This window comes from Leucoraja erinacea, chromosome 28 (assembly GCF_028641065.1).
Source record: "Leucoraja erinacea ecotype New England chromosome 28, Leri_hhj_1, whole genome shotgun sequence".
NCBI lineage: Eukaryota > Metazoa > Chordata > Chondrichthyes > Rajiformes > Rajidae > Leucoraja > Leucoraja erinaceus.
In genome coordinates, this window is record NC_073404.1 from 12,507,584 (window position 1) to 12,526,544 (window position 18,961).

Genomic DNA, 18,961 nt, shown 5'->3' on the forward strand with positions numbered 1-18,961 from the left:
ACAGTATGATAAGTTACACATGATAAGGGAATAATGTTTAGTACAAGGTAAAGCCAGTCAAGTCCGATCAAAGATAGTCTGATGGTCACCAATGAGGTAGATAGTAGTTCAGCACTGCTCTCTGGTGTGGTAGGATGATTCAGTTGCCTGATAACAGCTGGGAAGAAACTATCCCTGAATCTGGAGGTGTGCATTTTCACACTTTTATAGCTTTTGCCCAATGGGAGAGGGGAGAAGAGGGAGTGGCCGGGGTGCGACTCATCCTTAATTATGCTGTTGGCCATGCCGAGGCAGTGTGAGTTTTAAATTGAGCCAATGGAAGGGAGGTTATTTTCTGTGATGGTTGTACTGTGTCCACAATTAACTGTAATTTCTTGCGGTCTTGGATGAAGCTGTTCCTGAACCAAGCTGTGATGCATCCCGATAAAATGCTTTCTATGGAACATCTGTAGAAGTTGGTGAGAGTTATTGGGGGCATGCCAAACTTCCTATGCCTTTAAGGAAGTAGAGGCGTGGGTGTGCTTTCTTGGTGGTCCTGGAGATGTTGGAGATATTGACTACTCGGAATTTGAATGTTGGGCGTAGGATTTGAAACTCCCTGCCTCACTATATCCAACAATCTGGGACATATTTCACCTGGCCAGGCAAATTATCCCACAACTTTTTCTGAATCTCAGTAAAATAGGGTTTGGCTTGATTTAAATCCTTCCCCCCTGTTGTACCATAAAATACAAAGTGCTGGAAGTACTCAGCAGGTCAGGAAACACCTGTGAAGGGTAAGGACAGGTTATCTTTCGGGTCGGGACCTTTCTTCAGTCTGATGACGGGTTCTGATCTGAAACGTCTGTCCATTTCCCTCCCTGGATGCTGCCTGACCCACTGAGCTCCACCAGCACCGTGTACTTGGCTGAAGATTCCAGCATCTGCACTCATGTGTCTTCAACTAAAGGCACAAGTCAGGGGGTTGATAGAACATTCTCCAGTTGCCTGATGGAAAAAACAACATTGCATTTAGTTGCCCCAGATACTCGGTCTGCTCATAAGTTCATATGTCATAGGAGCAGAATTCAATCATGGCTGACCTATCTTTCCACCATTCAATCATGGCTGACCTACCTTTCCCTTTCAACCCCATTCTCCTGCCTTCTCCTCATAACCCAGACACCCTTACTTATCAAGAATCTATCATCTCCACCTTAAATATATCAATTGGCTTGGTCTCCACAGCCGTCTGTGACAATGAATTCCACAGGTTCACCACCCTCTGACTAAAGAAATTCCTATTCATCTCTTTTCGAAAGGTATGTCCTTTTATTCTGAGGCTATGACTTCTAGTCCTAGAATCTATCATTAGTGGAAACATCCTCTCCACATCCACTCTATCCAGGCCCTTCACCATTCGGTAAGTTTCAACGAGGTTCCCCCTCATCCTTCTAAACTACAGCGACTACAGGCCCTGCGCTCATCATATGTTAACGCACTCATTCATGGGATCATTGTCATAAACCTCCTCTGGACCCTCTCCAACTCCAGCACATCCTTCTTCAATTATGATACCCAAAAGTTCTCATAATATTCCAAAGGTGGCCTTACCAGTGCCTTATTGGTCTTACCAGTGCCTATTCTTGGTCTTTCAAATTAAATGCTGGCATTGCGTTTGCCTTCCTTACAATTTGACTTACAAACTAATTTTTGGGGGAATCTTGTACCAGCACTCCGACGTCCCTTTCCCCATTTTAAAATAGTCTACGCCTTTATTCCTACTACCAAAATGTAAGACTCCACACTTTGCTATGCTCTATTCCATTTGCCACTTCTTTGCCCACTCTCCCAACCTGTCCAAGTCCTTCTGCAGAGTGCCTGCTTTCTCTACGCTACCTGCCCCTCCACTTATCTTCATATCATCTGCAAACTTGGCCATAAAGTCATTAATTCCCTCATCCAAATCATAGATACTTTATATAACGTGAAGAATAGGGGCCCCAGTACCGACCCCTATGGCAGCCACCCAGAAAAAGCCTGCTTTATTTCCACTCTTTGCTTTCTGCCCTACAGCCAACCTGCTATCCATGCTAGTATCTTACCTCTGATATCATGGGCTCTCATCTTCATTAGCAGCCTCATGTGCAGCACTTTATCAAAGGTCTTCTGAAAATCCAGATAAATCCAGCTTCCCCGAACCCACGTTCCTGCCTCTGAGCAGCACTGGGACATCAGGTACCATCTTTTAGAGCACCCCTCTCCCATCGAGTGAAAGGTATAGGTGTGAAAGCACACACCTTCAGATCAAGGACAGTTTCTTCCCAGCTGTTCTCATGCAACGGAACCATCCTACAACAACCAGAGAGCAGTCCAGAGCTACTACCTATCTCATTGGAGACCCTCGGACCATCTCTAATCGGACTTCACCCAAAGGAGCAAGCTGCCAAAGGAGGTAGTTGAGGCAGGGACTATTCCAACTTTTAAGAAACAGACATGTACATGGATAGGACAGGTTTGGAGGAAGATTCACCAATATGCAGGTGCTACTAGTGTAGCTGGGACATGTTGGCTGGTGTGGGCAAGTTGGCCCAAAGGGCCAGTTTCTACACTATCACTATGACTTTACTGGCTTTATCTTGCACTGAACGTTATTCACCCTCTTCCCTTTAATCATGTGTCTCAACACTGTGGATGGCTTGATTGTAATCATGTACTGCCTTTTCACTGACAGGTTAGCATGCAACAAAAGCTTTTCACTGTACCTTGGTACATGTGACACTAACCTCAACTCAACTAAACCCAACTCAAATTAACTCACCATTTCCAGGTTCCCCACCATTCCCACTAGTTCACCATCACCGTTCGTTCATCATCATTGGGTCTAAATCCTAGAGTACCCTCCCCAACAGCAGACGAGCACCTCTTCACTGGAAGGACTCCAGCGATTCAAGATGGCAGCTCTCCAGCATCTCCTCAAGGGGATAACTAGGGATGTACAATAAACGCTGGCCTTACCGGCAACATTGGGATCTCATAAATAATATTTAACCCACTCACCTGCCCTCTTCTTCACAGTCCCCGGCTGGTTGTCTCCCGTTTGTATTCCCGCTCGGCAAGTGTCCAGGGGATGGAGAGGGCAGGAGGGATTGACCTGAGGGATGTTGCTGCTCCAAGATATCAGGGGCTCGATCGGGTAATTACATTGTCAGTCCAGCCTGGTGATCATGTTCACATGTACTATAAGTGGAATTAGGCCAATCGGTCCAATCTATTCCGCCATTCATTCATGGCTGACTTATCATTCCCTCTCAACCCTATTCTCCTGCCTCCTCACCATAATCCCTGACACCTGTACTAATCAAGAACCTACCAGATCTCCACCTTAAAAATATCCATTGGCTTGGCCTCCACAGCCGTCTCTGGCAATGAATTCCACAGATTCACCACTCTCTAAAGAATTTCTTCTCATCTCTTTCTAAAGGTAACACCTTTAATTCGGAGGTTATGGCCTCTGATCCTAGAATCTCCTCTCCACATTCACTCTATCCAGGCGTTTCATTATGGGAAATGACACATCGAACAAGCCCAAACTCCATACCCGCCCACCGCCTTTCATGAGAACTTGCTTAGTTTCCGTTGACAAGTCGAACCTTTAGTCATTTACCTTACTCAAGTAAATTAATATAATTTACCTTATCAACACTTCCCTGCAAGGATGAGTCTTCTGTTTCCTTCTCCCATGGGAGAAGACGTGGGAAAAGGGGAGATGAGGGGAGGAATTCCCATCTTGGCTGTGCTTTTCCCACTGCCTTCCTCTCCTTTCCTACAGGAAGCCTACTTTGCATTCATCGTGATGCTGATGGCCGTGTACTGGAGCACCGAGGTCATCCCTCCGCCTGTCATTGCCATCTTTCCTGTTGTCCTCTTCCCAATGTTCGGAATCATGACGTCCAAGGAAGTAAGGTTGTTTCTCATCTCACTCGACCAGAACCTGCAAATAGAACTGTCATGTGATCAGTACATTTCCTCACCTTAGAGTGTTTTAGTTTAGTTTGGTTTAGAGATACAGCGTGGAGGCAGCCCCTTCGGCCCACTGAGTCCATTCCGACCAGCGATGCCCTGTAAATTAGTTGTATCCTATACACAAAGGACAATTTACGGAAGCCATTGAACCTACAATCCTATACATCTTTGGAATGTGGAAGGAAACCGGAGCACCCGGAGAAAACCCACGTGGTCAACATACAAACTCCATAAATACATCATCCATAGTCAGGTTCAAATCCAGGTCTCTCGCTCTGTGAGGCAGCAACTCTACCGATGTGTCGCTGTACCACGTCACTACCGTCCAGTAGAGCGCTGGGGTGGATCTTGTCTGAACCAGGTCAGAGAGAAGGTGAGCTGGGCTTTCGTGATTGGAGCCAGGCCCAACCTGTTCAAACAGTGATTACTGGTTCACAACCCAGCAGAGGAGTCTTCCTGACATCGTGACCAACATCAGTCTGCCACTGTGTGTGTGGAGATCACCAGCAACAGTGGGAATGCCTGCTCTCAGCACTAATAGTCCCCGGCTGTTTGTACAACAGGCAGCAACACCCACAGACCACCCACATGACTAAATAACAGACAGTACTTTTCCGTAACAATCAGCTGTTATTACATACTGGGCCAAGTGGGACCCGTTGGGTCCCATCCCCTCAAGGCACGGTTGCGGGGGGGGGAGAGGGCAGCCTGCGGCATCACACACACACTAACCAACCCCTACACACAAACACTAACCTCCCCTGATATTATATTAATATTATTCATTCGCTCCTTTTCCCCATCCCCTGGCCTATCCACTCATGCATAGCTCCAAACTGCGCGGCTAGAGGGGGAGGGGGGTGGAGATGGAGGGGGTAGAAAGGGAGGGGTTCGAGAGAGAGAGGGAGGTGAGGGGGGTAGAGAGGGAGGGGAAGGGGATAGAGAAGAAGAGGGTAGAGAGGGAGGGGGGCAGAGAGCTCAACCGCTGCATGATCTCCAGTCCAGCCCCGACTTCATTTCTGGGCTGGAGTCTCTTTTTCGGCGGCAGTCACAGCCCCATCTCAAGCCCCGGGTTCGACCCTCACTCCAGGCTCTGCTCCAGCACAGGCCCAGCCTTCCCACCAGGCAACGGGCGGACGTCGACAACCCTCATCCTTGGTTCCACTGGCGGCTTCTTTTTCGGCGCTGGTCACAGCCCCATCCCAAGTCCCGAGCTTGAAAATGTCGTTGGAGAACTCGAGTGCCACTCCCGCGTGGAGTATCTCGTCCTGCCTTGCGAGTGAATTGTGACGTCAGTCGGATTTATTTTCCTCGAAATTAGAACTTTGAAAACTTTAATAATTTGAAGCTGTTTTTAAAAGGTTAGTAAATTCAGAAATATAGGTTGAAATGCGACGGGAAGATACTCCATCCGCGGAAAAAATGTGAGTAGCATGTGTGAAAATGGGAAGCGTTTTGGAAGAAGATACAAATTAAAGAGAGCAATCCCCACACGATGACCAATGTTCAACGAAGCACTCCAGGGTTCTCGCATTTTCCCTCTCCATGGACACGAACGTTGGCCTGGAATAGGGACAAGCAGTCGGATCGGGCAGAACCCTCGACTGCCCGCTGCCATGACTTCCTCCCACGACCTCCCTCTGTACTGGATGACCAAAGATCAGGAGCGTGGGGCTAAAGTTCAGCCAAACTCTGAGGGGCAGCCCCTCTAGATACAAACAGGGGATGCAACCTTGCACACTCTGTAAACATGGTACTCTTCTGAAGTGTCAGGCAGCTGGTGAGTCCGTGACAGGCAGCATTGTCTGTTCAACGGACGGCCCTGTCCACAGACCATCCCACCAATGTCTGTATACAGCTAAATGCCCACAGACCACCAATGTCTGTGCAACAGGCAACTCTGCACACAGACCACTACTGTCTGTGCAACAGGCAACTCTGCCCAAACCCGCTGCTGTCTGTGAGACGGGTAACTCTGCACACATCACTCTCAATGCCAATGGAACCTCTGCCCACAGAGCCACTGTTGCAGTGCAGAGCTGCCCTGTCCTCGGGAGGGCGTAGAACCAAGCTCACTCCGCCTGTGTCTCTCGTTACAGGTGTGCAAGCAGTACATGAAAGACACCAGCATGCTATTCCTCGGCGGGTTAATGGTGGCAGTGGCCGTGGAGACCTGCAACCTCCACAAGCGCATCGCACTGCGAGCCCTCCTCTTGATTGGCGTCCAGCCCGCTCTGTAAGACTCTGACCGCTTGGTTTTAAGGGGGCGTCAGTGTTCCCAGCATCGCACGTGTAGTAAATGTCCCAGCACATACAATGCTCAAGAGAATTTAATTTTAATTGTCATATTCACCAGCAACAAAACTACAAAATTCTCACCTGCTGCAGCTTTAGGGCCTCTTTCGGATAATAACATAAGTAAATCTTCTATCTATCTATCTTCTATCTATATATCTATACATAACTAAAACTCTGATCTTAACGCTGATGTCGCCAAATGGAAAGCGAAGACCTTGATCCTGGTGGAGCAGAACAACCAGTGCTCACTGTGAGTCCCCATCGCAAGACCAGCTCCAGCCTCTTCCCCTCGGATCCCCCTCGCTGGCTCCTGCCCCCTCCTCCATGATACCCCCCTCTCCCCCATGGCTCTTCCCTGTCTTTTCTCCAAGCTCTCTCCCCACAACTTCTCCCATCCACACATCCCCTGCCCCCACAACCCCCTGCCCACACATTCCCCTCCCCCACAACCCCCCCTTGCCCACACTCCCTCCCCCACAACCTCCTCCACCCACACAACCTCCTCCACCCACAACCCGCCCACACACACCCCCCTCCCACGCCCCACTCTACACACCCGACGCTACACACCCCACTTCCCTCCCCTCACACACATGAAGAGGAGGGAGAGGGAGTGCTGTGGGATGAGGGGAAATGGGCCACGCTTGTGCAGTTGGGGACTATGAGTGTGGGAATATTGCGTTGCGATGGGTTTCGTTGGGGGACCAGGCCTCCCAGGTGACTGGGACCCAATGCCTCCCACTTAGTCTAGCATACAATAAACAACAACACAATAAATGATCAGTTATACAAGGAAATCAGACCATAATGGTAAAAGTATATAATGCAACTAAAACAAAGTCCACGGTAGTTTGGTGCTGAGGTAGTTGTGATCACTGTTGGACAAGAACCTAACATTTGCTGAGAAGAAGCTGCTCTTGAACCTGGTGGTCATGGTTCTCAGACTCCTGTACCTTCATCCCAATGGTAGCAGCGATATGAGAGCATGGCCAGGGTGGTTTGGGTCATTGATGATATTGTCTGCCTTTTTGAGGCATTGCCTCCTATATTCGATGGTGGGGAGGTCAGTACCTGTAATAGGCCAGGAAATGTCCACCACTCGCTGTGATCTCCTTTGTTCTTGAGTGTTTGCCGAACCAGACCGTGACACAACCAGTCAATGTACTCTTGACCAAGCACCTATAGAAGCATTGACCGACATACTGAATCTGTTGTGTATTGCCCGGAACTATGACAGCAGCGGAGTAAGTAATTTAATAGTACCAACTAATTTTGAACATGGTATATCACCCAAACTTTTGTAAAATGACTGCAGCCATTTAGACTGTGTCCCGGCTGAATCCTGCGCAGGTCTCGCGTCACCGTCGTCATTTGGACGGCGTTCCCAATCGACCCCACACCTACACACCCGTGATGTTGCTGGCTGGCAGGGAAGCACGTAAGATGCCAGCGTGCATGCTCAGAAGTCAACCGTTCCTGATGGGTCAGAATCTCAACAATCTTCCAAGGAAGTAGGGCTTATGTTGTGATTGCATTGACATGCCTGGATCCAGCACACATCTTCAGAGATGTGTACACCTGTGAACGTTCCTCCACACACAAGGGTCATCGCTCTTCACCACTGTCTGTCAATGAAGACGCAAGGTCATCCCCCCTGGATGAAGACTGTTCTGTGTATGGGGTGGGGGATTTCTGTGAGCGGGAGTCTTCATGAATGGGACTGAGTGGGCTGAGCTGTAGAGTGGAAGGGTCGGTGAAACAGTGTTGGCTGCTTTCCTGGGTGATCCTGTTGGATGCAGCTGTTGATCTGGAGCCCACAGCGGGGCCTGTGATTGCCCGCTTCTCCATGGTGCCGGCTTCATGGTTACCGCTGTGGAGCTGGTGGGTAAGGGGCGACCGTGGATGACAAGGGAAGTCAGGGACAGTATAAAAATAAAAGAGAAGAAGTACAACATAGCAATGATGAGCAGGAAGCCAGAGGATTGGGTAACGTTTAAAGAGCAACAAAAGATAACTAAAAAGGCAATACGGGGGGAAAAGATGAGGTACGAAGGTAATCTAGCCAAGAATATAAAGGAGGACAGTAAAAGCTTCTTTAGGTATGCGAAGGAGAAAAAATTAGTTAAGACCAAAGTTGGACCCTTGAACACTGAAAAGGGGAAATTTATTGTGGGAAACAAGGAAATGGGGGATGAGTTGAACAGGTACTTTAGATCCATCTTCACTAAGGAGGACACAAACAATCTTCCAGATGTACTAGTGGCCAGAGGATCAAGGGTGACGGAGGAACTGAAGGAATCCACATTAGGCAGGAAATGGTGTTGGTAGACTGATGGGACTGAAGACTGATAAATCCACAGGGCCTGACAGTCTACATCCCAGGGTACTTAAGGAAGTGGCTCGAGAAATACATTGTAGATACATTGGTGATCATTTTCCACTGTTTTATAGATTCAGGATCAGTTCCTGTGGATTGGAGGGGAGCTAATGTTATCCCACTTTTTAGAAAGGTGGGTGAGAGAAAACAGGGAATTAGCCCGACATCGGTGGTGGGGAAGATGCTGGAGTCTGAAAGATTAAATGATGAAATAACGGCACATTTGGATAGCAGTAACAGGATCAGTCCAAGTCAGCATGGATTTACGAAGGGGAAATCATGCTTGACTAATCTTCTGGAATTTTTTGAGGATGTAACTAGAAAAATGGACAAGGAAGAGCCAGTGGATGTAGTGCACCTGGACTTTCAGAAAGCATTTGATAAGGTCCCACATAGGAGATTAGTGGGCAAAATTAGGGCACATGGTATTGGGGGTAGAGTGCTGACATGGTTAGGGAATTGGTTGGCAGACAGGAAACAAAGAGTAGGGATTAACGGGTCCCTTTCAGAATGGCAGGCAGTGACTAGTGGGGTACCGCAAGGCTCGGTGCTGGGACCGCAGCTATCTGCAATATAAATCATTTAAATGAAGGGATTACAGGTAACCTTAACAGATTGCAGATGACACAAAACTGGGTGGCAGTGTGAACTGCGAGGAGGATGCTATGAGAATGCAGGGTGACTGAGACAGGTTGGGTGAGTGGGCAGAGATGCAGTTTAATGTGGAAGAAAAATTATTTTCAAAATGTCAAGTTTGGAAAAAGGGAAGTACAACGGGATCTGGGTATCCTTGTTCATCAGTCAATGAAAGTAAGCATGCAGGTACAGCAGGCAGTGAAGAAAGTGAATGGCATGTTGGCCTTCATAACGAGAGGAGTTGAGTATAGGAGCAAAGAGGTCCTTCTGCAGTTGTACAGGGCCCTAGTGAGACCGCACCTTTGTGTGCAATTTTTGTCTCCAAATTTGAGGAAGGACATTCTTGCTATTGAGGGAATGCAGCGTAGGTTCACGGGGTTAATGGCGGGATTGTAATATGCTGAGAGAATGCAGTGGCTGGGCTTTTATACTCTGGAATTTAGAAGGATGAGAGGAAACTTATTGAAACATATACTAGATTACTAGACTGGGACCCATTGGGTCCCAGCATCACACGGGAGGGCTGGTATCCCAACGCAATATTCCACCTCTCCACCAATTCCAATATTGGTGGCCGGTGGGGTGGGGGCTTTCTGGAGCGCCAGTATGGGTATTGTGCGCTGAAGGGACTGGTTTCCAGAGGGCTAGTATGGACTGGGCTGAATGAATTCTTGGGCTGGTGGCTCAGTCACTCAAGCCTGTTGTGCTAGCAGCTCACTTACTCACGGCTGGTGGGCTGGCAGTTGACTCACGGCTATTCCTTGAAATTCCATTTCAAGCAGGGTGCAAAATTCTAATGCAGTTTCATACCATTCAAGTGCAGTTTCATACCACTTCAAGCAGGGTGCAAGGCCACCAAATTCAAGTGCAGTTTCATACCACTTCAAGCAGGGTGCAAGGCCACCAAATTCAAGTGCAGTTTCATACCATTTCAAGCAGGGTGCAAGGCCATTAAAGACAGCGAGTCGTGACCTCTCCCTACCACATCCTGCAGAGACTGAGCCATGCCCACACTTCCGGGTTTTATTGTCCCTCCCACTAGAAGGGGCGTGGCCCTCATGGCATGATTAACAGGAGAGAGAATCTCAACATTTTTAAAACACTAATAACTTTTATTTTACATCGATGGGAAAAATCCTCGGCACCTGATGAGCGGAGGGGGACTCTGAGTAAGATGGTCAAAAATCACAGCCGTGCGTAGTAGCATTTTTTCTAAAATCAATATAAAGGCAAGGCAGTTTTAATTAGGCAAGGCAGTTTTAATTGGCCATGGCAGTTTTAATTGGCAAGGCAGTTTTAATTGGCCAAGGCCGCAGTTTTAATTAGGCAAGGCCGCTTTAATTAGGCAAGGCAGCTTTAATTAGATTACACAGCTTTAGCACTTTCAAACCAAAGGCAACATGTCTTTAGCATTTTCAAACTACATTTTCAAAATACATTAAGGGCACTGACAGGTCAGTAAAACCACTCAGTTTAGTAGACATGTGTTCAGTGTTACTCACAGCTCAGACTGAGAATTGCGACCACTCGCTCCCCCATCTTGCAGAGAACTGAGACACCTCCACACTTCCAGGTTTTATAGTCCCTCCGGAAGGGGCGTGGCCTTCAAGATAAAGAATCTAACATTTTTTAAACACTAATAACTTAGAACCTAGGGGAGAAGGCAGGAATGTGGTACTGATTGTGCATGATCATATTTAATGGCGGTGCTGTCTCGAAGGGCTGAATGGCGTGCTCCTGCACCTATTGTCTATTGTTTAGTTTAGAGATACAGTGAGGAAATTGGCCCACTGTGTTCACACCGACCAGCAATCCCCACGCACCAATGCTATCCTACACATCGATGGTTGGCATGGACTCAGTGGGCCGAAGGGCATGTTTCCATGCTGTCGCTCTCTGAACCAACCCCTTTCCTTGCCTGTTCTGATGCAGGTTCTTGAAGCTGAAACATTAAACGTGTCTCTCTCCACAGATGCTGTCTGACTTGCTGAGTGCTTCCAGCAATCTCCTGCGTTGATTCCCGGAAGGGTGGATTGATGTAGTGAGAAGGGGTGAACGTGTCAGCGGGAGGGTTGCCTTCATGAACCGGCCTTGTCATCTGTGTCCTGCCCAGGTTGATGATGGGCTTCATGGGCGTCACGGCGTTCCTCTCCATGTGGATCAGTGACACGGCCACCGCCGCCATGATGGTGCCCATCACCCAGGCCGTGCTGGACCTGCTCAGCACCACCACCACACAGCCGGGAGATCCAGAGCAGGGACACGGACAGACCACCGGAGAGCAGCAACTGGAGGAGAAGGATGCCACAGATGAAGAGAATCAACCAGGTGGGAGGCAGCTCCCTGTGACGAATGAGGACCTCCTGCTGGGGTTTGTGGGGAACAATCACCTCCCTGTGGGGTATGCGAGGACGAGGACCTGTGGGATATGTAGGGAATGAGAACCTCCGTGTGGGATATGTGGGAAGTGAGAACCTCTCTGTGGCTATGTGGAGAACAAGGGGAACCTCCCTGTGGGGTATATGGGGAATGTGGTCCCCCAAGTGGATATGTGAAACTAAGGGGACAACTCAATGGGGTATGTAGGGGACAAAGACCCACACTTGGGTATGTGGTCCCCAAGGGGACCTCCGTGAGTGATGTGTGGGGAATGAGGACCTCCCGGTGGTTATTTGTGGTGGAGGACCTCCGGTGGGCTATGTAGGGAACAAGCCAAGATGGGGTATTTGGGGAATGGGAACATCCCTGTGGGGTTTGTGAGGAGTGAGGAACTCCCTGTGGGGTATGCGGACCAAAGGTTGTCCTGCCAGACCCCGCCACACACTCTCGGTTCAGAGGCTTTAGACCTCCCCAGTGAGCTGCCCGGAGCAGATAATCCTGGATCTTCTGAACACATGATTGGTCAGGGGGTCCGCAGATGCTGGGCTCCCCTGTCCCACCATGCCTGGACCTCCGCCCATCCCCTCCTCAGCTGCGGGTGGGTTATGAGCTGTGTAAGAAGGAACTGCAGGTGTTGGTTTAAACTGAAGATAGACACAAAAAGCTGGAGTAACTCAGCGGGATAGGCAACGTCTCTGGAGAGAAGGAATGGGTGATGTTTCGGGTCAAGACCCTTCTTCAGACTAGATGTCTTTTACACGGAGAGTTGTGGGTGCCTGGAATCTGCTGCTGGGGGTGATGTTGGAGGCAGATACAATGCAGGGACACGGATGATGTGCAGGCCGAGGAGATTACTCTAACATGACATCATGCTTAGCATGGATACTGTGGGCTGAAGGGTCTGTTCCTATTCTGTGTTGTGTGTTGCTGCCTGATTGGGTGTCTTGTACCTCCTTGCTGTAGCTTTGATCTCTCCGGTGGTTCAGACTCAGGATGCTGAAGTGGAGATAAGGGTGTCCGTGGTCCCGCACAGTGATGAGCAGAGTGAGCAGTCGCGGGTACAGAAGATGCTCTCCCTGTGTGTCTGCTACTCCGCCAGTATTGGGGGCACGGCCACTCTCACCGGCCCCAGCCAGGTGCTGAAGGGGCTGTTAAGTCAGTGAGTGTTTTCCTCCCCCCCCCCCCCCCCCCCCCCCCCCCAGTCACCCCAAGCTGCCCTCAGGTTCCTATTTAGTCTTTCCCCCCTCACCATAAACCTGTGTCCTCTGTTTTTTAATTCCCCTATGCTGGATTAAAGACTGTATTCACCCTATCTATTAACATACACCTCTATACATTCACCCCTCAGCCTCCTGCGTCCTAAGGAATTAAGTCCTAGCCTGCCCAACCTCCCCCTATAACTCAAGTCCCTGGGTCCTTGTCGCATCCTTGTGAATCTTCTCTGCACTTTTTCCAGTTTAATGAAATTTATCCTACAACAGGGTGGCCAAAACTGAACGCAATTCTCCATGTGTGGACTCACCAATATCTTGTACAACTGTAACGCAACGTCCCAACTCCTTCACTCAATGCCCTGACTGAAGAAGGCCAGTGTGCTAAAGAACCTCCCTCACCATCCTTCTTACCAGTGGCACCATTTTCAGGTTCATAGGGTCATAAGGTCGTAAGGAATAGGAGTAGAATTATGCCATTTTTCCCATCAAGTCTACGCCGCCATTCAATCATGGCTGATCTATCTCTCCATCAAAACATCATTCTCCTGCTTTCTGCCCATTTCTGACACACATACTAATCAAGAAACTATTGATCTCTGCCTTAAAAATATCCACTGACTTGGCCTCCACAGCTTTCAGTGGCAAAGAATTCCACAGATTCACCACCCTCTGACTTAAGAAATGTCACCTCACCTCCTTCCTAAAAGAACGTTGTTTAATTCTGAGGCTGACCTCTAATCCTAGACTCTCCGACTAGTGGAATCATCCCCTCCACATCCACTCTGTCCAGGCCTTCACTATTCTGTATGTTTCAATGAGGTACCCCCTCATCCTTCCAAACTCCAGCGAGTAAAAGCCCAGTGCTGACAAACACTCATCATAGGTTAACCCACTCATTCCTGTGCCTCCTCTGGCCCCTCGCGAAAGCCAGCACATCCTTCCTCGGATATGGTGCTCAAAAGTGTTGCCTCGGTCATATCTCAAACCCACCTGCCTCCAGTCCATTCTCATGCTCACAGTCCCCCTCCCACAATGATCTTATCTAATTGGTAGCGGTCAATCCAATCTCAGGCCCAGGTTGCAGTTTCTCTACCTCCACTCTCTCTCCCCCTCCCCTCTCTCGCTCCCCTCGGTCTCTCCCTCCCCCCCTCTCGCTCCCTCTCTATCTATTCTCTCTCCCACTCCCTCTCTATCTCTTCTCTCTCTCCCTCCCTCCATCTTTCTCTCTTCCTCCCCTCTCTCCACCCCCTTTCTTCACCCCCTCATTCCACCCCCACTCTCCACCCTTCTCCAGCCCTCTCACTCACTCCCTCTGCTCTCTCCCTCCCTCCCCTCTATTTCCCTCCCTCCCTCGCCACTCTCCCTTTCCTCTCTTCCTCCCCTCCCTTCTCTCCCTCCCCCCTCTCTCTCCCTCCTCCTCCCTGTCTCCCTCCTCCCTCTCTCTCCTTCCTTCCCTTCCCACCCCCCCCCCCCCCCTCTCTCCCCCCACCCTCTTTCCCTCCCCTTCCTCCCCCCCCTTTCTCTGTCAGCCCCCATGTTCTCTCAGAGGGGGTGATGGAACTCGATGATTCCCTCCTGACTGGATGCTTGTGGTTTTGAAGGATCTTCCCCGACAATGGAGATGTGATCAACTTTGCCTCCTGGTTTGGCTTTTCCTTCCCGAACATGCTGATCATGCTGACCTGCTGCTGGCTCTGGCTGCACCTGCTGTTCCTGGGAGTGAAGTGAGTGACACCACGGAGCGCGAACCCTGGCTAGTCTGTCACCAAGCTACAGCCCATTGCTTGTGGTTCAGGTTCAGTGTGGATGAGCATTAAGGGTTGTCAGCTTTTTCACTCCCAAATAAGGGACAGAAAGGCAAAATAAGGGTAAAAATCTCAACATCAATTCGTTGACCGACTCAGCCGTGACTGGGTGAATAATGTTGGCCTGGGTGCTGGACTGCACACAAAGCCCAGCCAGCGGGCCAGCTGTGGAATTTTGGCCCGCGCGCGATGTCGCGTGCTAAGTCCGGCACCCCATCATGAACCGATGATCAGCCATGAGAAGGAGGGGCGGTGGTGTCAGCGGTATGCGAAGGTACAAAGGTCGGACAGCTGGCCGAGCTGCCGACTGCCAGGGCCAAGGGCGAGGCGCTGCTGCTGCACTCCATGGGCTGCACTATGTCGGGACGGGTGAGGCGTGGCCAGATGCGGCGCTCCGACCCAACAGTCCCCCCAACCCGAGTAGTAGCAGTCAAAGGTAGACAACAGTGCTGGAGAAACTCAGCAGCTGCAGCAGCATCTATGGAGCGAAGGAAATAGGCAACGTTTCGGGCCGAAACCCTTCTTCAGACTGAACAGTCTGTAGCAGTCAAATACGGGACAAGGGTCTTCCCGTATGGGACAAACCAATTTAACCCAATATACAGGATGTCCCGGCTAATACAGGACAGTTGGCAACCATACGAGCATTCAGCAGGCGGGGTGGGTGTGGAGCAAGGGCCTAATGGCAGGTGAAGCCTGCACTACGGGTGTAGAGCAGGGGCCTTGCTTCAGGTGAAGCCTGCACTACGGGCATGGAGCAGGGGCCTGGCGGCAAGTGAAGCCTTCGCTGTGTGTGTAGAACAGGGGCCTAGCAGCAGGTGAAGCTTGTCCTGCGGGGGTGGACGAGGGGCCTAGCAGTAGATGAAGCCTGCACTGTGGGTTAAACCAGCCAGCGAGGACCCAGGAGACAAAAACTATTCTCAGGGTCACCTCATCCCTGCCGGGAATGATGGGGAGCAGAGCCTGTAAAAGCCTCTCAGTGTTTTTTTGTTTGTTTCACCCGTAGTTTTCAAAGGTTGCGGAGTTGTCGTAGGAAGAACTCGCCGATAGAGCAGGCGGCCTACGGCATTATCCAGGGGGAATACCGCAAACTGGGCCTCATGTCCTTCGCTGAGAAGCTAGTCCTCGGCCTTGTCATCCTGCTGATAACCCTCTGGTTCACCAGGGAGCCGGGCTTTGTGCCCGGCTGGGGCTCCCTCTTAAACATTGAAGGCAAGAAGTAAGTCCCAACACCGGACACAACAGCAGCTAAAGGACACACAGTGCTGGAGTAACACAGCAGGTCAGGCAGTATCTCCAGAGAACATGGTCACATTTAGGGTGTAGACCCGAAACATCACCTATCTATGTTCTCCAGAGATGGTGTCTGACCTGCAGAGTTATTCCAGTTTCCCTTTGTGTAATAACCGGCATAAAGTTCTAGGAGCAGAATTAGACCATTCGGCCCATTGAGTCTACTCCACCATTCAATTATGGCTAATCTATCTGTCTCTCCTAACTCAATTGTCCTGCTTTCTCCCCATAACCAATGATACCCGTACTAATCAAGAATATATCTATCTCTGCCTTAAAAATATCCATTATCTTAGCCTCTATAGCCTTCTGTGACAATGAATTCCACGATTCCTTCGTCCCGTACCCCTGACACCGGCATCTGCAGATCCTTGTTTCTAGAGTACAACAACAGTTCCAGGCCCTTCGGCCCGCCATGTCAATGCTGACTGTACGTCTGAGCTGATCCGTAGATGCACGGCTCCCATTTCCTATTTTACCCAAAACAAGGAATTTTAATTCCATATTCACAATTAACATTGTATTACATTAATCGAAACTGCTGTCCGTGCAGTTTGCAAACAATGGCCCTCAAATGACAACAATGTCAGCCATATCCTGGGGGCACGAAGCCCCACAGAGCCAACTGTTCTCGGAAGGCTTCCAAAGCCCCCATGGACACCATGTGCTCTCTCTCCAAGGACAAACGGGCGTGGATGTAAGCCCAGAATAGGAGCAGGCAGTCGGCTCAGGCAAAACCCTCTTGTCTGTGAAAACATTCACCAGCAGTGAAAACGTCTTACATGTTTAAATCAGGTTACCCCTAATTTTCTAGCCTCCAAGGACCTTGGGTGGCACGGTGGCACAGCGGTAGAGTTGCTGTCTTACATTGCCAGAGACTAGGGATCTAACTTGACTATACCTTGTCTGTACGGAGTTTGTACGTTCTCCTCATGACTGAGTGGGTTTTCTCCAGGAGTTCTGGTTTCCTCCAACACTCCAGAGATGTACAGGTTTGTAGGTTAAATGTGTATGAAAGAACTACAGATGTTAATTTCACCAAAGATAGACACAAAAAGTTGGAGTAACTCAGAGGGTCAGACAGCATCTGTGGAGAAAATGAATAGGTGACATTTTGGGTCAAGGTCTGAAGAAGTGTCTCGACCCGAAATGTCACCTATTCCTTTTCTCTAGAGATGTCGTCTGACCCGCTGAATTCCTCCAGCATTTAATGTCTATCTCAGGTTTGTACATTAATTGGATTGGTATCATTGTAAATTGTCCCTCGTGTGTAGGACAATGTAAGTGTGCGGGGATCGCTGGTCGGCGCGGACACAGTGTCAGAAGGTCATAAGTGGTTGAAGCAGAATTAGGCCATTCGGTCCATCAAGTTAACTCTGCCATTCTCAAAGTCTGTGAATCTTTCATTGTGTCCTTTAATTAATGTCTATAACAGCTGCGTATCCTTCAAATGATTTGCATGAATCCTCCAGCTCATCAATGACCTTCGCTAACTAGTAACTGGGGGAAATTTTCATCTGAAATTTTCATTTTGAAGAAGTTTTGAAAAAATATATATATTTTTTCGAAATGCTTGGATGTTTTTTTTGCCACATATATATTGGCTTAGTTTTACTCTGCAAAGAAACATTAAAGTAATTTTACTTTGACATGGTATCACACAGAAATGTTTCTTTCAATAATTCACATTACTGATTCTGTTCTTCATGAAATGTAACTATCTGTTCTTGCAAAGATAAAAAAATTCTGTCCCTGCGATAGCCAAAGCACTTTACAAACGGAAGGCCACGTGCACCGCTATCAAAAGTTGATAACACTGAAGACTGGACGGCCAGTGGACTCTCCCCGACATTTTCCCTGTCGTCAACCAGCCTGGCAGGGAGGTTAAAGTAACCAGTCAGGCAGGGAGGTTAACATACATTCTAGAGTCTCATTAGAACTAAATCATGAGCATAACGGGTGTTAAAATAGCCCTCATGACTTACTAATGTTTTAATTGTGGCCATCAGTCGGGGAGGATTGTTTCGTTGAATCTTCTTTTACTCTTTGGTATTTTAAATACGTTCATTTTAAGATTAAAATAAAAATAATAAAAGACAAACAAAAACATATTAATAAAAATAAAAGGATTAGTTCTACAAAATTTGTATTCATTCAAACGGCTGCATTTAATGGCCCAGAAGGCCGCAGGTCCCCCACCCCTGGTTTAGATACAACAAGCTGGTGTAACTTAGTGGGTCAAGCAGCATCTTTGGTGAAAAGGGATGAGTGACGTTTCAGGTCGGGACCCTTCTTCAGACTGTTTCTAGGGGTGGAGAAATTGGAAACAAGAAAAGACCAGGCCTAATCAGGGGCGGCAAGAGATGTCCTCAGGCAGGGTGGTTCCCTGACAGGCCAATTGTTGGCTGGGGATGGTGTGATCCCACACACTCTCGGTCAGGATCACTGACAGTGACCAGATCTCCCGTGCCCCTAGTGCCCACCACGCTGTGGTGCCCTGGACATGTCCTGCCAGCTGCACACTAACTGACCTCTGTTTGTTTCAGGTTTGTCACCAACGCCACAGTGGGGATGTTCATCACGGTTCTCATGTTTATAATACCGTCTCACAGGCCACGGCTCAAAGGCTGGGCCTGGAACAAGGCAATTGCGGCTGAGCCAGGTCAGTGTCTGCCAGAGGACGTGATCGGGAGCACAGTGCCCAGAGGTCCTAGTGTCCATCAGTTTGTGCTGTGGCCCCAGTGTGTGGAGGTGCAACGCTTAGTTTCTCTGTCCAGTGGCCCCAGGGTCTAAAGGCCCAGTGCTGAGGCTGTCCAGAGACCCATTGCCCGGAGGTCTTTCTTCCCCATGTCCAGGGGCCCAGTGTGTCTGGTGGTCCAGTGATCACAGGCCACTGTCCAGGAGCCTAGTGTCCAGAGGCCCAGGATCTAGGATCCCAGTGCCCAGAAGCCTAG

The 18,961-nt window shown here is 49.2% G+C and overlaps 1 protein-coding gene across 1 annotated transcript in view; it reads left to right on the forward strand.

Moving 5' to 3' along the window:
- LOC129710453 (Na(+)/citrate cotransporter-like) overlaps window positions 1–18,961 on the forward strand; it is a 30,310-nt gene that overhangs the window by 1,828 nt on the left and 9,521 nt on the right. Inside the window, exons 2-9 of the mRNA XM_055657408.1 lie at window positions 3,058–3,175; window positions 3,812–3,940; window positions 6,105–6,241; window positions 11,430–11,644; window positions 12,659–12,854; window positions 14,511–14,633; window positions 15,721–15,933; window positions 18,554–18,797. Coding sequence (XP_055513383.1) covers window positions 3,058–3,175; window positions 3,812–3,940; window positions 6,105–6,241; window positions 11,430–11,644; window positions 12,659–12,854; window positions 14,511–14,633; window positions 15,721–15,933; window positions 18,554–18,797 — 1,375 coding nt within the window. The remainder of the gene's footprint in view (window positions 1–3,057; window positions 3,176–3,811; window positions 3,941–6,104; window positions 6,242–11,429; window positions 11,645–12,658; window positions 12,855–14,510; window positions 14,634–15,720; window positions 15,934–18,553; window positions 18,798–18,961) is intronic.